Here is an 18358-nt window from a genome sequence, read left to right as displayed (position 1 = left end):
TATGCATATAACACTTGTGCTGCTGCAATTATGTCTGAAAGAGTTTCTGCAGTTTGAGCATCACGCTTCCAAAAAAGCAAGGGACATGAATAGAACCTGAGTATTTCTCACTCGCCATGGTAACCTCAGAAAACCCCTAAAAAAGACAGACAACTATTAAGAATTCCTAGATAACACATAAAAACCTAGATATAAATACATAAATAAATAATAAATAAATGAAAAAAAAAAGAGCAAAGAGAAACAAGGCCAGTCTAGTTTAGCCAGGATGCTGTTAGCCAGATAGCCATTGTTTTTCTGGCATTTCAAAAACAGTACATACCTTTGTCATTGGAAGGTCTGGAGAAGATTTGGTGCTTCATATCAATATCTTTGTTTACGGGTGGTTTTTATTATGTGATTGTGTTGTACAGAAAATATGGAGTGGAGGACTAATAAATGTAGAAATGATAAAACAACACAAAGTTTTGTTCATAATATATAACACATGCATCAGTGTTTTTCTTGTTCAATTTATTTAAAAATAAATACTAGATGATTTACCACCAAAGAACAATGAAGACCAAAAACATTTTGTTGATTTTAAGAATTACAATTACTTATTTATTTAATTTAAGAGTATAGCACGTGAAGTTTAAGGAGGCTGTGCGCAGCTATATGGAATTTTATAAACACACTAAAACCACCCTTTACGATATTTCAGGCAAACGCACACACGTGAAATCTGTGAGATATAGTATGTGTGTAAATGTTGCTGAATTCCGAGTCATCCTGCTGAGATTGTGAACTAACCGACATTGAGCTGAGGCTCTGTGCGGGTTTCCTCCAGGTGCTCCAGATTTCTCCTGTGGTCCAAAAACACATGCTGGTAGGTGAATTGATGACAAAAGTGTCCATGGGTATGAGTGTGTGTTGCCCTGTGAAGGACTGGCACCCCTTCCAGGGTGTGTTCCGGCCTTGGGCCCAGTGATTCCAGCTAGAATCCGGACCCACCATGACCCTAAACTAGATAAGCGGTTTCAGACGATGAATGAAAGTATTGAATTGAATGCAATTACTGGTGTACAGGATTTGTACAAGTTGTATTAAACATTTGTTAGTGTATGATTGTGTTGGTCCTCTACTTGGCCACTACTTCAAATTATTCAGCCATGATTGAATGTGGTCAGAAACTAGTCCTACAGAACTGGAAGATGGCTACAAATGCTTTGCATCAATCAATAAGCTACCATATCTTACATGGCAAACATCAGCACAACGAAGCTACCAAACTAGGTTCCTACTAAACTAGTAAATGAGTGTGATGCACTAGAATCTAAATGCGTGGTATTACTGAAAGTTGAAAGGTTGGCCCAAATGTAAGTGTTGTCTTTCTAAACCGCTTCATTTCCTTTGCAGAAATGGGTAATATTAATCCCAAACTGGGAGTGAATGGAAGAAATAAGTGGAAGCTGTTTACAGTTTGATTGAGTGCTTGTTTACTTGTGTCTAGCTTTCCTGAACACAGTGTGTGTTGAGTTTGAGATCGGCATGCTGCAGAGAGAACCCTTAACGCCTGCCGGGTCTTTCTCTCCTGAGCTTGAACCTCTGTGGCCAGGCTCTGAGCTCATACTTGTTCTCTATTCACCTTCCTCCACATGGTTTACCTCACAATTCCACCACCAGCTATGGGCCACCATGCATCTGCAATCAACTACAGGACAATTGGACATTGTGGCTTGAAGGCCATGGGACGGACGCTTAGCAGGTTGCCATTGTGCAGTCCGGCTAAAGCAAACAACATAATTAGATATGGACTCGGGTACCTGCGAAGATAGTGTACTATGATGGTTTGTGTCCAAGTGTTTCTGTATAAAAATGTAGTTGTAACCTTTCTGACGGACCACAACCTTCTTTGTACTTCTGTAGGCTCATGTTATGTTTCAGCTCACTGAGGGGATGACAGGCCAATTATATCCTACACAGAAACCTACATGTAGTTTTTGAACTGACTAGTACCTTCTTGTATTAATCATATAGTGTAATGCCACGTGACTTACTTAATGGGCAGGTAGCTTTCCAATACCAATATTTCAGATTGAACATTACCACCTTCAATTAAACTTATTTGCTAATTCTATTTTTGCTTGGTGAAGAAATGACAAGAGAATGACATACATGTAACCTTTCTGACTGAGTAGTGCCTTCTTCTATAAAACTTTCAGGCTAATGCCACATGTCTTGCTTGGTGAGGTGATGGCAATCTAAAAATGTCCTGTGGTAGAAATGAGATTAATGCTATAGAAATAGATTATGTTCTCATTTCCACAAAATTAATTGTCAATTCTCCACAACAATCCCGTTGATGAGCAAGCCAGACTGCATCACTAATAGACGCTGTTCTATTTTGATACCCGAGGAATAATGCAGACAAATAATACAAATTTCACAAGATGTTCAGCGTATTTAGGCTATGCAAATTGAGGAGGCGACGTGAGGGTGAACCGTTCCCTCAAAGATATAAGAAAGTGGAGAGCATATGACAGCTATGACAGATCAATCAATGTTTCAACCTCAGAGTCTGACACAAATTCCAAGTAAAGATCTGCTAATCATGGTAATAAGCATGTTCCACCCACGTAGCATTCCTTTAACATATGCTAACATGCACTTGAAGGCTGTGGAGGTGAGAAGGAACAGGCTTTTGGGTTTTTCCAAATATGCAGGGGTTGTGCTCGGTCGTTCCAGACACATCTGACTCCACATGTGTGGAGTTAATGTTTGTGGTGTTATGACAGGCCCATTTGCTATGGAGCTAACACATTTTCATTTGTTTGTAGTGGGGAATCAAAGTGCCGCTTTGTTGCCTTTTGCTGCAGATGATGAACAAAGTAGCTGTTCGCTAATTTTGGCCGATCAGTATTCAGGACGAAGGAAAACTCTTGATTTAACACTACAGTGAGTTGTGGAAAAAAATTCAACCTTTCTTATGATAATATATCCATCAGTCTGCAGTCTGAAGTTTACTTATTTATTTATTTTGCTGTGGAGCCCATTTTAATTAAGTAGCTTCGTGTTTAAACATGCAGTCTTGGGTTATAAGTAGCCATGCTTCAGGAAGACCACACTGCAGGCAGTAGCACAAATTAAGCTTCTAATCTACCTGTGGGGTGCATATCCTGTCACATAGCACATCTGTTGGCCTAAGAAATTGCATACACTGAGCAAACAAATTCATATAGATGTCAACCACAGCTGTGGGAAATACTTGTTTAGACATTTTAGTCTACAGAGGTTTAAATTAAGACATGTAAAGAAACAAACATGTTACTCAGCCAACTTCATTTCACTGACAACTAAGGTGTCATGAAAATAACATTTTCCCTGACTTCAGAATCACAATTAGTCTCATTAAAGTGGTTTCTTTCAGTTTGGTAGAGTGTCATATAGTGTCAGAAACCATGTAAACAAATCTGTTTGAAATTGAAACAAATCTGTTCGCAGTCACACAGCTCCAGGGGCCTGGAGGTTGTGGGTTCGATTCCAGCTCCGGGTGACTGTCTGTGAGGAGTTGGTGTGTTCTCCCTGTGTCCGCGTGGGTTTCCTCCGGGTGCTCCGGTTTCCTCCCATGGTCCAAAAACACACGTTGCAGGTGGATTGGCGACTCGAAAGTGTCAGTAAGTGTGAGTGTGTGAGTGAATGTGTGTGTGTCTGTGTTGCCCTGTGAAGGACTGGCGTCCCCTCCAGGGCGTATTCCCGCCTTGCGCCCGATGATTCCAGGTAGGCTCTGGACCCCCCGCGACCCTAAATTGGATAAGTGGTTACAGATAATGGATGGATGGATGATCAGAAATAAGTGTGTGATGATTCCACTGGGGTGGCACGGTGGCGCAGCAGGTAGTGTCGCAGTCACACAGCTCCAGAGACCTGGAGGTTGTGGGTTTGATTCCAGCTCTGGGTGACTGTCTGTGAGGAGTTGGTGTGTTCTCCCCATGTTCGCGTGGGTTTGCTCCGGTTTCCTCCCACAGTCCAAAACACACGTTGCAGGTGGATTGGCGACTCGAAAGTGTCTGTAGGTGTGAGTGAATGTTTGTTTGTCTGTGTTGCCCTGTGAAGGACTGGCGTCCCCTCCAGGGTGTATTCCCGCCTTGTGCCCGATGATTCCAGGTAGGCTCTGGACCCCCCGCGACCCTAAAAAAATTGGATAAGCGGTTACAGATAATGGATGGATGATTCCACCGTGAAGTTTGCTTTGTTACTTAGCAGCTTTATGTTACTTAACATTCATAGGCTCTCTTCTCCTGTTAACAGTATTTTGAATAAGGCTCACAGTTCCTAACTAAAAGAAGTAAACTTTTGAGAGCAAGCATGCTTTTATTGATGATCTAAAAATGAGATGAGAAATCACAATTTCTTTTGTATGTTTGTTTTTAATTTTTTTTTTTTTAAATAATGCAACAAAAATGTAATCCTTTTTAGTCCCTCTTATCCCACATGCAGATAATCAACCAAGAAAGGTTTGGTTGCCAAATGGTGCTTTCCTGGAACTGTGAAGCTAGCTATGCTTCACAAACTATGCTATACAAACACTAGGAAAGAAGAATCTTCAGTAAACATGTTCCCCAAAATATTTCACACTTTTTAAACAACACTCAGATCTTAATTTATGTAGATTTTAAAAGAGATTCAGAACCCACAAGGACTTGAGATTTATAAAAATATACCTCACAGTGTAGCTGTATGCTGCAGCTGTATGACATTTTTTACTTATTCAGGAAAAACTGTGATTGTGCTGGGACACTAAATGTACATATCTGCACATGTAATTATTGAATATATCTGTACCATATGATTTATTAACTGTAGATTTAAGTTAAATTGATTTTATAAATCCCATTTCAGTTAAAACAGTATATATACAACATTTTATACACTTTCTGTGGATAACTACTTACCTGTACAGGGTAGTGATGTTTTGATAGTGTACAGAGTCTGACTTCCCATTACATGCACATGTTATGTAGGCATATGGATGCCTCATGATATACATGATTTTCAGTATGTTTATAATAAATGAAGTATAACTTTATTTCAGATAATGAAGATTTACAGGTCTTTAACATCAAACAACAGCTGTATCATTGACCTATTTAAAGTAGGCAGAAATTACCACTTGTCTAAATTGGCTAACTGCAGCATTAAGATAGAAGTTGTTATCCAGATAGATAGCATTAAGAGTGAAGTTGTTATCAGTTTTGTATTTCAGTCAGAGTCAAACTGTGTCCTGAACCACATCAACAACCACCACAACTTTAATTAAGACCTGGATGAGACATGAGCGGATTGAAAGTACTTCTGTGTTTTATTTGTGGACAAGATTTTGGCACGATCTTATTGATTTCCAGTGCTGGATTGCAACATTAGCCTCATACCTCCGGCTCAAAGGAAAAGAAGCAATGTGAGCATGTCCAGATTGGGTAAATTGGATTTTTTTTTTAACGAGTGAAAAATCACCAGCATTGCCGTTAACTCTAAGACGAATGAAGCATATACATTGAGACATGCTCGACCCTTACAAGTGGCTACAGAATCATCCTCCGTGAAGTTAATCAGTCGCCTTTGTTGAGTCTTTGAGCGGACAAACAATGGCGATTATTAAGATTTGAGGCTAGACATGCTTGGACCTCAATAGGGAGAGGATAATGAGATGTCGTACATTGTATTAGGGGCAATACACATCCGTCCTGGATGCAGAGTTGTGTGGTGCTAGCTTTGCAGATTGAAAGTCAGATTCCTCTGCATGACTTAATCCCATGCCATTATCTTGTTCAAATAAGACGTCAAAGCAGTGCGTAAGGATCGCAAACGGGAGCCGGGCCGAGTGTTTTGACATGTCTCTCCTCTCCTATCTCTTCCTCTCAGGCAGTCGAGGGGGAAATAGTGGTGGGGTTGCGGTGGGCCGCCACATTTAAATGTGCCACGCTGATTATCTCATGGCCGTGTTTACGTATTCATTTATGTAAACATTATGCTAATGTGTTTTCCGCCTTGTCGCTTGTGTCCGATTGTGCCCTTCAAGTTTTGACGTGAGGTGACTGATGCAGCCTTGATGTGAAAGCTTGGTTTGTTATTGGCTTAAAGAGGAGGTCGAGAAGCTTGAAAGAAGTTCTCTAATACGAGGGGCTCTCAGGAGACGGTTTTTAACTTTACTTTTTTGTAATGTGTCCCTAAATGACGGGGCCTGCTGTGTACACTACAATCATATTTACACTAAATCATAATCTTCCAGGGTGCTGCTGTGCTGAAAAGAACATCAGATCAAAGGAGACTGAGAAAAGTCAAACTCTGGAGTACACAATACACACATAGCAGCTTCCTGCAGCTGCTGAATAATTATCAGGACCAAAAAAAAAAAAACAGGTTTCTACAGCTTTCTAGGGGGTTCTACTGATCTGTTGACTTTTTCTGGAATCAAGCGCCAAAGGTAGTAGCCAAAAATGATGATTTTGTGTCTTCCATGAAGCATACAGTCATAATCAGCATGTTCTGGTGTTAAGCTGTTGGATAGGAGACTTCCAGGGATGCTTTATAATGTATAAAAAATGTATAAGGTGTACATTGGTGAGTGTGAGTGTGTGAGAGGGTGATTTCGAGTAGACTCTGGACCCGCTGTGACCCTGAACCAGGTGAAGAAGTTTCAGAAGATAGAATAAAAAAGCCTTTTCTTTATTCATTATTCATTCATTCAGTGAATATGTGATTAATGCAGTTATTGTTATGATTTTTAGAAGCTGTTGTTTTAGTGGTGTATTTTTATGTGTGGATATTTTATTTCAAATAATTTAGGATCATTCCTGTATTCACACAGCTGGTGTTTTCAGATGGAGTGGATAATACCCAGAGGTTTTAAGATGATGGTGACAATATATAATCTTCAGCTATGCTAACATATGGTGGGCAATTCCCATGAAATTTTCATAAACCACCACACACACTGATGGCCTATTCACTTGCTCCAGCACTATTTCTCACCCATCTAGAGTAGTCCAGAGTTCACGGAGATGTCAGGAGCTCTAAAAATCTCTTCCCTGACACTTTACTACTGAAGTCAAAGTTGGCTGGCAGACCATAAGCTGAATGATAATATATGATCCATAAATGATATTCTTTAGCCCTTTCAATATGCCGTTTTCTGTTTTCACACAGGCCTATATTCAGCCCCTTATGCTTAGCACGGGCCTTCTGGCAGGCCACTGTTTGAGAATATTTGGATCATCAGTCGAAAGCACATTAGAGTGCTTCATTTACTGACTTCCCACTGCTTACTCTCAGCTTTTCCAGTTGAATATAATATAGGGTTTAATATGTATGTACTATGCGCATACATATAATATAATAGTGTTAGCATTGTTTGGAAGATGCTCGTATCCAGAGCATCTTACAATTTGGAACATGTTACAGTTGTAGGTGAATGATGTGGTGTTGGGAGTTTTGCCCAAGGACTCCTGCTAGTATAACATGGGGTCCCTGCTTGAGCTGAGAATCAAACACAAGTCTGTTGCTTGCTTGAATTTGTTGCCATTTAGCTGTAGGTGTATTGAACCATGGGAGAAAATTGAAGGCCTTTGAAGGTGGTGAACAATGCTCTATAAGGAGAGTTTACACTTAAGGTTATTACTATTGAGGTGAAGCAAATGCAGCTCAGCCCATCAATCCCAGGCTGAAATTCAAAGTCTACAGTTCAGCTAGATTACACAACATATTATTCACATTCATATTCATACCTGTTAGGTTCAGTAATGTACATTTGACTTATCTACGCCACTTCACTGACCTCAAGATCAATAGATGTACCTCCATGGGGGCAACATAGAGGCATTGATGATGTGGTCCTACCTATTGAAATTCATACTGAGTACAGGCTACATGTGTTAAAATTTAATATATATAAATTGGAGGTTGTGGGTTCGATTCCCGCTCCGGGTGACTGTCTGTGAGGAGTTGGTGTGTATTCCCTGTGTCCTCGTGGGTTTGCTCCGGTTTCCTCCCACAGTCCAAAAACACACGGAATGTGTGTGTATCTGTGTTGCCCTGTGAAGGACTGGCGCCCCCTCCAGGGTGTATTTCCGCCTTGCGCCCGATGATTCCAGGTAGGCTCTGGACCCCCCGCGACCCTAAATTGGATAAGCGGTTACAGATAATGGATGGATATATATATATATATATATATATATATATATATATATATATAGCTCTCTACTATGCTTTCTAAGAATGTTAAAAATGCTATATCACTTTCTTTGACTTTATTATAATTGAAAAATGCTAATTATTCCTAGCCATTAGCTTGCTTGCCTTAATGAAATATTTATCAAAGCCTCTAGACCAAGACTAGACTAGACTTTTAGACAGTGAGCATCTGCAAAGACACATTACTTCTACATCTGTGATGTTTACTGCTGTCACACCATTGCGATGCAGTTCTTCTCCATGTTACAAAGCCCTTGTCTGAAGCAGTATTTACAGGATCCCCTGACACTTTGCTGCTGTGTTACAGGCTGTACCTTTAAATCATGTTTATGATGGCTGCGTGTCGCATTTGAACCGCACAGTGTTTAGTCGAGAAGTGTCAGACAAATCAGCAGGGCACAGCCCACCCATGACAAATGAGGGGTCTTCAGCAGTTGGCCATCACTCTTCTCGGTGAATATTAGCCTGATGGCACATTGACTGAGAAGGAAAAACAGCAAGGGAAGGGCCAGGTCTCGTCATACTTTATTCCCCACCTCTCTCTCTCTCTCTCTCTCTCTCTCTCTCTCTCTCTCTCTCTCTCTCTCTCTCTCTCTCTCTCTCTCTCTCTGTCTCTCTCTCTCATTTTCCTTCTCCTCCCCACTGAAGAGAGATTTAATTCACTGTAATTACTTTATTGACTCATTTGCCAGGCCGAATTGCTTCCAATCTGCCATCAATAAAACATACACTTGGATGAGGAATGGCAATGCTAACATGGCTCCTCAAGCTGCAAAGTGGTTTTAACTCTTCTGTACATCTCCTGCTTAGTGTTTTGGCTTGAGATGTTTAATGTGATTCTTTAATGAGGAGCTAGAGGTGTATTTGGATTTGTAAAATGCTTCAGCAGGGTGGACTGGATCAATTTAAAGAAATTATATAAAGGGAATATGCTTTTGTTTGTCCTTACTAGTACATACACACTGCTCAATTTATTACTAACCCGTTCCTTGTCTAAATCAGTTTGCATTGGTCATCCTCGGCCCTTCATGGTCCACTCTCAACCTAAAGATAATCCCCAGACACATTAACCAGAGTCACTAGAACTGATGAGGGTGCATTAGTGTATGTACAGATGGAGATAAGAAAGTATGCAGAGAAACAGGTGGACCACAGTCTGTGATGTTAACCTTCCTCTTGTGTTAGGTTTCTGTTACCATCTCTTATGTTAATGGGTCGGTTTTGACCCATGTCTTAAATCAGCCATAAGATCGCCTAAAAACAACTAATTATCAAACAATTTGTTTCTTACCTCTTGTTTACCTTGTTAAACTTCCTTATTCATAAAAGGATTGGGTTTTAATTTTTCATTGCTGCATACTGTAAACTGGAGATGTACAAAACACAAACTCTAAACTGACTTGGGCTTACCTGTCAGGACATGTCTGTCTTTCCTTGTTTTCTAAAACAGGAGATAGAGATAGAAGCCCCTAACTGAAGCTCGAGTGGTTGTAGGGGGAGCTAGCTGTAGGCTCTTGGTGTATAGTGTGTTTATGATTCAAGATTTGGCACTTGTTTTTGTTTTCTTACTTAAAATTATACCTGGGTCAAAATTGAACCTAACAACAGAAAAAGCCATATTTATAATAAGAGCATGTTGTAATTTAGTAAAAAAGAAAATTTGTAAATATATATATATATATATATATATATATATATATATATATATATATATGTTCCTGACAAAGTCAAAAACTCTTGATGCAATAAAAATAAAAAAATATGGAGTAGTTGCATGCATTTAAAATCTAAAACGGGTTGGTCAAGACCATAAAACAAGTGGAAAGTTAAATGTACGGAGGACATAGAGTATATTTAATCTCTCTCTCTCTCTCTCTCTCTCTCTCTCTCTCTCTCTCTCTCTCTCTCTCTCTCTCTCTCTCTCTGTTGCAGGTGTGTTTGGTCAGCAGGCATTCAAAACCGAGCCACGGAACCTGACCGTGCGGGTGGGATCCATGGCACTGCTGAAGTGTGAAGTGCTCAGAGCCTCTGGGACGGTACAGTGGGTGAAGGACGGCCTACTGCTTGGGCCTCAAAGGTCACTGCCCGGTCACCCGCGCTACAGCATGACCGGCAACGAGGAGAGAGGTGAGATGGAGAGAATTGTGGCAGAAGAAATGTAAAGTCGCTTATTTTTTAAAGTGAAAATGTATTGCAAAAATTGGAAGAGGACAATGGATCTGAAGAGTTTTTTTTTTTTTTTTTTTCAGGAGTAACTGATTATCTAACATTACATTATTACAAATTCTATTATGATCATAGCCACCTACATGACGAGCGATAATGGAGTGTGTTCATGACAAAAGACGTTACAGTGTATTCTTACAGCAGAATACTGGATATTGCATAGACAACTTCCTGTTATTTCAATTGTATATTTATAAAATATGTATGCAGTATATGACACGAATACACAGATTTTGTTGCTGACAAACACAAGCAATGCATTCATTTTCTATTTGAATATACTAAAAAAAACTTGATCTCCACCAAGAAATAAGACTATACCAAAATGAAACGTTAATATATTGAATTAGTATCAGTTCTGACATCACAAAATCAGTGCAGTTGGATCCCCTCATTATGCACCTTCACCGTGTACCATCCTAATATGACTCAAGCTGCTTAGGAACACTCCTAGCCAAGGTTGCCATTAATCCCTACTGAAAGTGATAGGCAATAATGAATATTTTAGTTTTATTTTAATTTAAGCGTGCACAAGAGTCATCTATAGTTTTTATGCAGCCACTGGAACCACGGAATCCCAGAAGCATTGTTCTCCTGGAAGAAACAGCTTAGCGAAACGCTAACAAAGGAGGTTCTAATTTAAGCACTAGGGACTGGTTTGAGAAATGAGCAGTTTTTTTTTTCTCCTCTTTCCCTGAGCTGAGCGCCTACACAAAAACAGCTCTGAATCATGCCTATCCTTATCGGCCATTAGGAGTAAATAAGAGGGAAATTGAGTTTGATGCTTGGTGGCTCGCACCACTGAATAGTGCTGGTGCATGCAGCAGGCAGGGAGGGCTGGCACCTATAAAAAGATGTCTGCAATTAAAACCCAAAAGCTGAATAAAGGCCCAGGCAGACTCTCCTGTTCTTTACAAACCAAAGCAACAGCATTCTGCAAATCTTGGCACTGGGCATTTGCACCTCTACACCGCTAAACCAGTTCAATTACAATTGATTTAAGTTTATGGAGCCTGTAGAACATGAAAACCAACATTCTCTGTGTATTTCTTGCAATGACACAATTTGATGTAGCATGGAAATGAGTGCCTTAATGTACCACATCATTTTTTAGTTCATATAGGGACACCCAGCTGCACAAAGAGCCCATTTCAGGCTGTTTTTGTGACGTCACTGTTCCCATATCTGATGATTTAGCTACACTCATTCATTCATTCATTCATTCATTCATTCATTATCTGTAACCGCTGATCCAGTTCAGGGTCGCGGTGGGTCCAGAGCCTACCTGGAATCATTGGGCACAAGGCAGGAATACACCCTAGAGAGGGCGCCAGTCCTTCACAGGGCAACACAGACACACACACATTCACGGACACTTTTGAGTCACCATTCCACCTACCAATGTGTGTTTTTGGACTGTGGGAGGAAACCGGAGCTAGCTACACTCATATGAATTTTGGGGCAGAGTAAGAATGTATGTGGCCAGTTTTGGAGCATAAACCACATAAATATTACCAATGCTTCGTCTAAAAGCAGCATCAACCTGTTTTGATTTTATTGTATCTGTGAAGTCACATTACTTTATCCCTATCCACTCACATAGAAGTTATGACAAAGAGATTGGACTGTACTTTGCAAGCACTGTCCAGCCCAGCCAATCGGAACAGACATCATTTGAATATCAGTACTAAAGGTGCATTAAGTAAAGTGAAGGAGGTTAAAATAGGTAGGGAAGATGGTGAAATATTGCATGATGGTTTTCACATATTTTGTTGTATGTGAATCCAAAAAGGGCGGCACGGTGGCACAGCAGGTAGTGTCGCAGTCACACAACTCCAGGGACCTGGAGGTTGTGGGTTTGATTCCCACTCCGGGTGACTGTCTGTGAGGAGTTGGTGTGTTCTCCCTGTGTCTGCGTGGGTTTCCTCCGGGTGCTCCGGTTTCCTCCCACAGTCCAAAAACACACGTTGGTAGGTGGATTGGTGACTCAAAAGTGTCTGTAGGTGTGTGAGTGAATGTGTGTGTGTGTCTATGTTGCCCTGTGAAGGACTGGCGCCCCCTCCAGGGTGTATTCCCCGCCTTGCGCCCAATGATTCCAGGTAGGCTCTAAACACACCACGACCCTGAATTGGATAAGCGTTACTGATAATGAATGAATATATATATATATATATATATATATATATATATATATATATATATATATATATATATATATATATATATATATATATATGACATAGTCTCTTAAATTTAATGGAACCTGAACTGGAACCATTTCACCGCTGTCGAAAAATGAGGTTCTGTTTCACCGTGTTATGTGGTAAATGATCTTGTAATGAGTTTTACACACAGTTGAAGGACGTTAAATGTTTTTATACATATGGGTCTTCAACCCTGTTTGACAGATGCACACACACACCGCACACGTGCGCACACAAACACACACACACACACACACACACACACACACACACAGAGAGAGAGAGAGCCTAGAGAGTAAATGAGTGTGCGAAAGAGTTCCTGTCAGCGTTTCATGTTGGATGTCAGAAGCGTAATTATTGGTCTCCCGCAAAATACGCGCGAGCGCACGCAAACATCGCAGACACAAACATCATCGCAGCATTTACTAAGTGCAATTTCAAGAGAGTGGAAAATCATTAATAATTTTAAAGTGGCTCCTTTTCCCTCTATGATAGCATGGATCTGAAAATTACTACTGGTTGGTGTTAATTATCTTGCCAGCTTGGTTGACACCTCCTTTTTTTTCTAGCTGCAGTGGTTGTCATACCAAGATACTATTTTCTGCCTGTTAGTTTTCTTTAGAAGGAGAGGGAGTGTGAGAGAGGGAGAGGAAAGAATGAAGGAAGGAAGGAAAGAAAGAAAGAAAAAGTTCAAAGCCAGAACAGCTTGCATAGGCCTCGCGGAACAGCCATTAATCGTCACAGAGTGGTAGCTGAACAAACTAACCCCATGGTGGCCCAGTATTCAACTGGTAAATAATAAATGGATCTCGCACACAAAGGAATGGTGCTTGGGGACGAGATCAAATAGAATAAACCATTCTGCTTTCCTCGTTTCTTCAGAGGCAATAATTGGTCATATTAGACTAACATTCGTGCAAATTTCAGTAAAGCAAACGTGGTAATGCGATTTGTCAGCTGTAATTCGGATGTATGATTTGATTTTAATGAATTCAACTTGGGCTGGCGGAGAGATTTCAGATGTGCCAAATAACAAAGAAGCTCTCCGTCTTCCTGGCGGATGTTAATGGAAATGTTCCTGTAATTAGAAAACGGAACAGAATTAATCAACGGAGGCTTTAACCTAAACGTCTCCATTCAATCCAAGCTCTTTGTTCCTTTTAGGTTCATTCAAGGTTGGCTTGAATGTACGGTTCTAGAAAAAAAAAAAATAAATAAAAAAAAACTTGGATTGGTGTGCGGGGACGTACTGTAGTTTCTCCCGCAGGTCCCCAGAGGCGTTTCCAGCAGGAGAATGGAAATCAACCTGGATCCTGTTTAATCTGCACTGTTGGCTCAGCGTGGGTGAATATTGTGACACTGTGTTGAGCTGTTTGTGAGCAATAAGCAGGGAAAGAAACTTGAGTTCTCGGCACAGTAGTTTGCCCAGCCCTGCACCCCCAAGTCTTGGTTATTCTTAAATGAATTGATAGCATATATGCTGAAGCATAAACAAACTGATATAAACTATTAATCCTGGTTTAACATGGTAACATGTAATTAACATTAATTCATTCATTCAGTCATTTATAGTCTGTAAGCACTTATCCAATTCAGATTCACGGTGAGTCCAGAGCCTACCCGGAGTCACTGGGCACAAGACACACCCTGGAGGGTCCACCAGTCCTTTGCTGGGCGACACACACTCACAGGGCACATTCACTCACACCTATGTTGCTACTCCACATACCAATGTGTGTTTTTGGATCGTGGGAGGCCGACACGGGGAGATCACCTGCTGTTTGGAGAGTCTTGTAATGACTGAAATGGCAGACGGTAGAACCCTTTGCTATGGAATTACCTTGCATTACACTGCAAAGTAGACCATGCCAAGAAAAAAACAGGACAAAGTTGTGTATAACAGCCTGTGTGATCCCAGTTTACATATACCATTCCTTTTAACAGAGGTAACACAATGTTATGGTAAGTGAAAATGATTCTTGTTTGTGATTCATTTGACCTTCCAAATTTGTTTTCTATAAATTGCACATTGAAGAAGCCACTGCTGAAAAGAACCAGAAGTGTTCCCTCTATTATAGCCATGCTAATGTGTCCACTTCTCTCTCTCTTAAAGGCCAGTACTATCTCCAGATCCAAGACGTTCACCTGGAAGACGACTCCCCCTACGAGTGCCAAGTGGGCCGCTCCAAAACCAGCCGTCCCATCGTCTCCCGCACTGTGTGGCTGAATGTGCAGAGTAAGCAGAACCACAGCTCGCAGTAGAGAGATGCGGGGAGAGGGAGATGGAAGGGGTGGGGGGTGGCGGATATACTGGAGAAGCAGCATGGGACAACTTTAGCAGTGACAGATAGCTCAGCCCAGACCACTAATGGCTCCACACTTGCCTGAAAGGTGACACACAGTGGCAGACTTGATCCTGTCACTATTTTTTTTTTCTGGGCTACATTGGAGATACTAATGAGGCATGTGGTGTCTATGAGGTAAAGATGACAGTCCTCACTGGTTCTGCTAGAGTTTTAGCAAGAAACAGCCCCGCTATGTTCATGCAATGGTCTATGAGGAGCCGCTAATTAACTGCCATTAAGAAGCCAATGGCTTTGCGCTCACTTTAGCGCCTGGGTTTGTCAACATTTGTAGGCGTATGCACTTTTACAATGCCTCACACCATTTAGCCTGCTGTCAGGACTCCTCTTTTGCAGTAACGTCCAATTTGAAGCCAAGAAATGGCCATGTATATGACCATTAGGTTGAAGTATTGAAAGCTGTCTGTGAAGGAATAGTTGGATCATGTGTAGATTCTTTTACTCTGCTCTTAAAAATGTGCCAGGGAGGCTTCCTAGAGCATTTGCCAAGAAAGAAAATACTTCTGTATAGACCCATGTGTTTCAAAGGAAAATGAAAAGCTGATTTGTGGATGATGAGCCTTAAGCATGGGTGAGGCCCTGTTGCTAAAATGTTCTCACAGCTAAAGGTCCAAATCTCAGGAGCTGTGCTTGGTCTCATAGTGGCACTTCACATTACTGATTTTAATTAATGCTGCATTTTCAGAACAGGCTGCAGAAAGAATGACCATAACCCGTACCATCTGTTCGTCTTTTAAAGTTTGGTGTTCTGCAGCACTTTTCCTTATTTTGGAACAGGCAGCACTCTCATCCCTCTGGCGTCCCTGTTGCTCTCTCTAGTCAACTGGCAAGAAAGTGTAAACAATCAATTGGATAGGCTCAACCTTTGGGTCCTGAATGGGGTTTGATTCGAGATTCTTGGACCTTTTGGTGTAATCCACTGAACCTGTGTTTCCATCATTTTGGATGGGAACCATGGACATGTCATCAGCAGGGGGATGTTGCGGGGCTGTTCAATTCCAGTGCTGCCGATGCTGAAGTCAGTGCCAGAGCCATAAACTTAGAGTCATATTTTGTCCACTGGTTACAGCAGATTTTGATACACATGAATAATACTGAGTTCTGAACTGTCCTCCTGAGCTTGTGAACACTGAGGAAAGTGGAGAAATGTAGTCAATGGGTCTTGTATCGCATTGACCACAGCCCCAAGACACAGAGATGCAACATCATCCTGCTTTTGTTTCCTTGTATTTTTCTCTCCAAATCAGATACCAGCTAACGGATTATTCCCATTTAAACATTTCAAAATGAAAAAGTCCACAGACCCTTCTGGTTTGCTGTTCCTTTACCCCGCATATAATTGAGGACAATATAATACTGCTGTTGAACCCTTTCAGCTCCACTGCTAGATTACCATTTATTTGAGGTACTGTGCTCTTTCTGGAACTTCTTTAGTGCCACATGGCCATTCAGTCCAGTTCAGTCACAGGTTGCACTGAAGAACCTAGTATTCTTTGGTTTGGTTAGAATAGACTTTTGTTGTTTGAGTACAATCTTCATGGAACCAGGTCTGCACTGATGTCCACCATTTGTGAAGTTTCTTTGCCAGTTTTGTAGCTCTTCCTTTGCAATATTTACATTGATGAGATTCATTCAACTTTACAAATATTATTTACACATTCACATTTCATTAACCCTGAAAAACCATCCATTGAAAATCTATTAGTGATTTAAATCACAAGGTATAAGACTGCTAACCCACCATGGATCATTTCATACTGGGTCTCAACAATCACCAACTACCACATGGAGAAATAGCAAACATATATTATTTTTAATAGCATGTATTTCATAAGACTCAAATTAATTCAATATGATTATTAACAAACCAGTCTGCTGTGCCACTTTTCTGCTAGACAACATGAACACATGTCAGGATACATGACACATTCATCTTCAAATCATCACCACTCCCAATGGCGCAAGAGAACAAACCACTGGGACAAAAATGGAGGAGGATTGAAGACTTAATTTAAATCTGTCTGTCCTGTCTTCCCAGACTCAAGTGAAGACAACCCTGGACCTTCCAGTGTCGCCCTAAACACGCTGCTTCCTTTTCTAACCACATGGTTGTGTGTGCTGGTTTTCAGTTTTGACAGCCACCAAAACAAGGCTTCATAATCGGCTGAATGCCAAAAACACACTACGCTTGTCACTTACAGACATAGCACCACACTACTCCCGCTATTGTCTGCAAGATGCAGGGCCAGGATCACGTTAATACTGAGTTGCCATGTCAGTTGTGCTGTTGCATGTCATGGCTGTAATGCGTCAGATGGTTTATCACCACAATAACAGAACGTTGCCACACACCCCTGCCCACACTGTGTGATAACTAGGCTATTTAATTACACTGTTCTGATGCTTTTGGTCTATTGATGAAATATATATATATATATATATATATATATATATATATATTAAGGGTGGGACTTGATTAAAAAAAATAATCCAATTAATTAGAAGCTTTGTAATTAATTGAAATTAATCACATTTTAATCACATTTAAATATTTATCATTAGAAATATTGATTTAAGTTTGGTTGATGAATGAATCAATGAACATAAGCTTAAATTCAAGATCTTGTTTATTTTCCCACCAGTCTGCTACCAGTGAATTGGTCAATTTGTCTGACGTGGACTTTGATGTTTAGTTTCTGAATGTGAACCCCGACATCTGGTTGAGTGTTGACTGGCGACACTGTTTGCATTACAGTAATCCCTCGCTACTTCGCGGTTCATCTTTCGCAGATTTGCTACTTCGTGGGTTTTTTCAGTGGGGCTTTTTTATTATTTACATGTATTAGACTAGGCCTGTAGGTGACAAAATATATCATTTACAAGTATTTCTTACGTACAGTACATGTATTGTTCATGTCCACATCCAAGGGAAATTTACTTACGCTAAATCACAGCTTAGGAATTACTCAATTAATGAAACTGGTAGGATATCACATGAAAAGAATAGAATAGAATGACTGTTTAATGCAAAGGGAGGGTTGTTAACAGTAACAGGGAGGGTTTTAAAAGTCCAAATACTCGTTAAATACATAAAAAAACATATCATTCCTCTACTTCGCAGAAATTTGTTTTTCGCGGGTGGTCTTGGAACGCATCCCCCATGAAAAACGAAGGATCACTGTACTGTTAACATTACTGTTCTACACGCTAGCCCCAACATGTTTTGCGTTGAGGTGGTAACAAACGGTGGAAGTGCTCATGTGATAAGCAAACTCCTTCCTGCATAAAGTGCAAATAACAACATTTTTGTTTGTACTTTCATCTGGAAGTTTCTTG

At 40.6% G+C, this 18358-nt stretch overlaps 1 protein-coding gene across 1 annotated transcript in view; it reads left to right on the top strand.

Moving 5' to 3' along the window:
* nphs1 (NPHS1 adhesion molecule, nephrin) overlaps window positions 1-18358 on the top strand; it is a 140362-nt gene that overhangs the window by 43859 nt on the left and 78145 nt on the right. The window contains exons 6-7 of the mRNA XM_066682248.1: window positions 10162-10356; window positions 14773-14895. Coding sequence (XP_066538345.1) covers window positions 10162-10356; window positions 14773-14895 — 318 coding nt within the window. The remainder of the gene's footprint in view (window positions 1-10161; window positions 10357-14772; window positions 14896-18358) is intronic.

The sequence above is a fragment of the Hoplias malabaricus genome, chromosome 1 (genome assembly GCF_029633855.1).
Source record: "Hoplias malabaricus isolate fHopMal1 chromosome 1, fHopMal1.hap1, whole genome shotgun sequence".
NCBI lineage: Eukaryota > Metazoa > Chordata > Actinopteri > Characiformes > Erythrinidae > Hoplias > Hoplias malabaricus.
The sequence above is the reverse complement of the archived record's forward strand: the minus strand, read 5'-3'. Positions and strand labels throughout refer to the sequence as shown.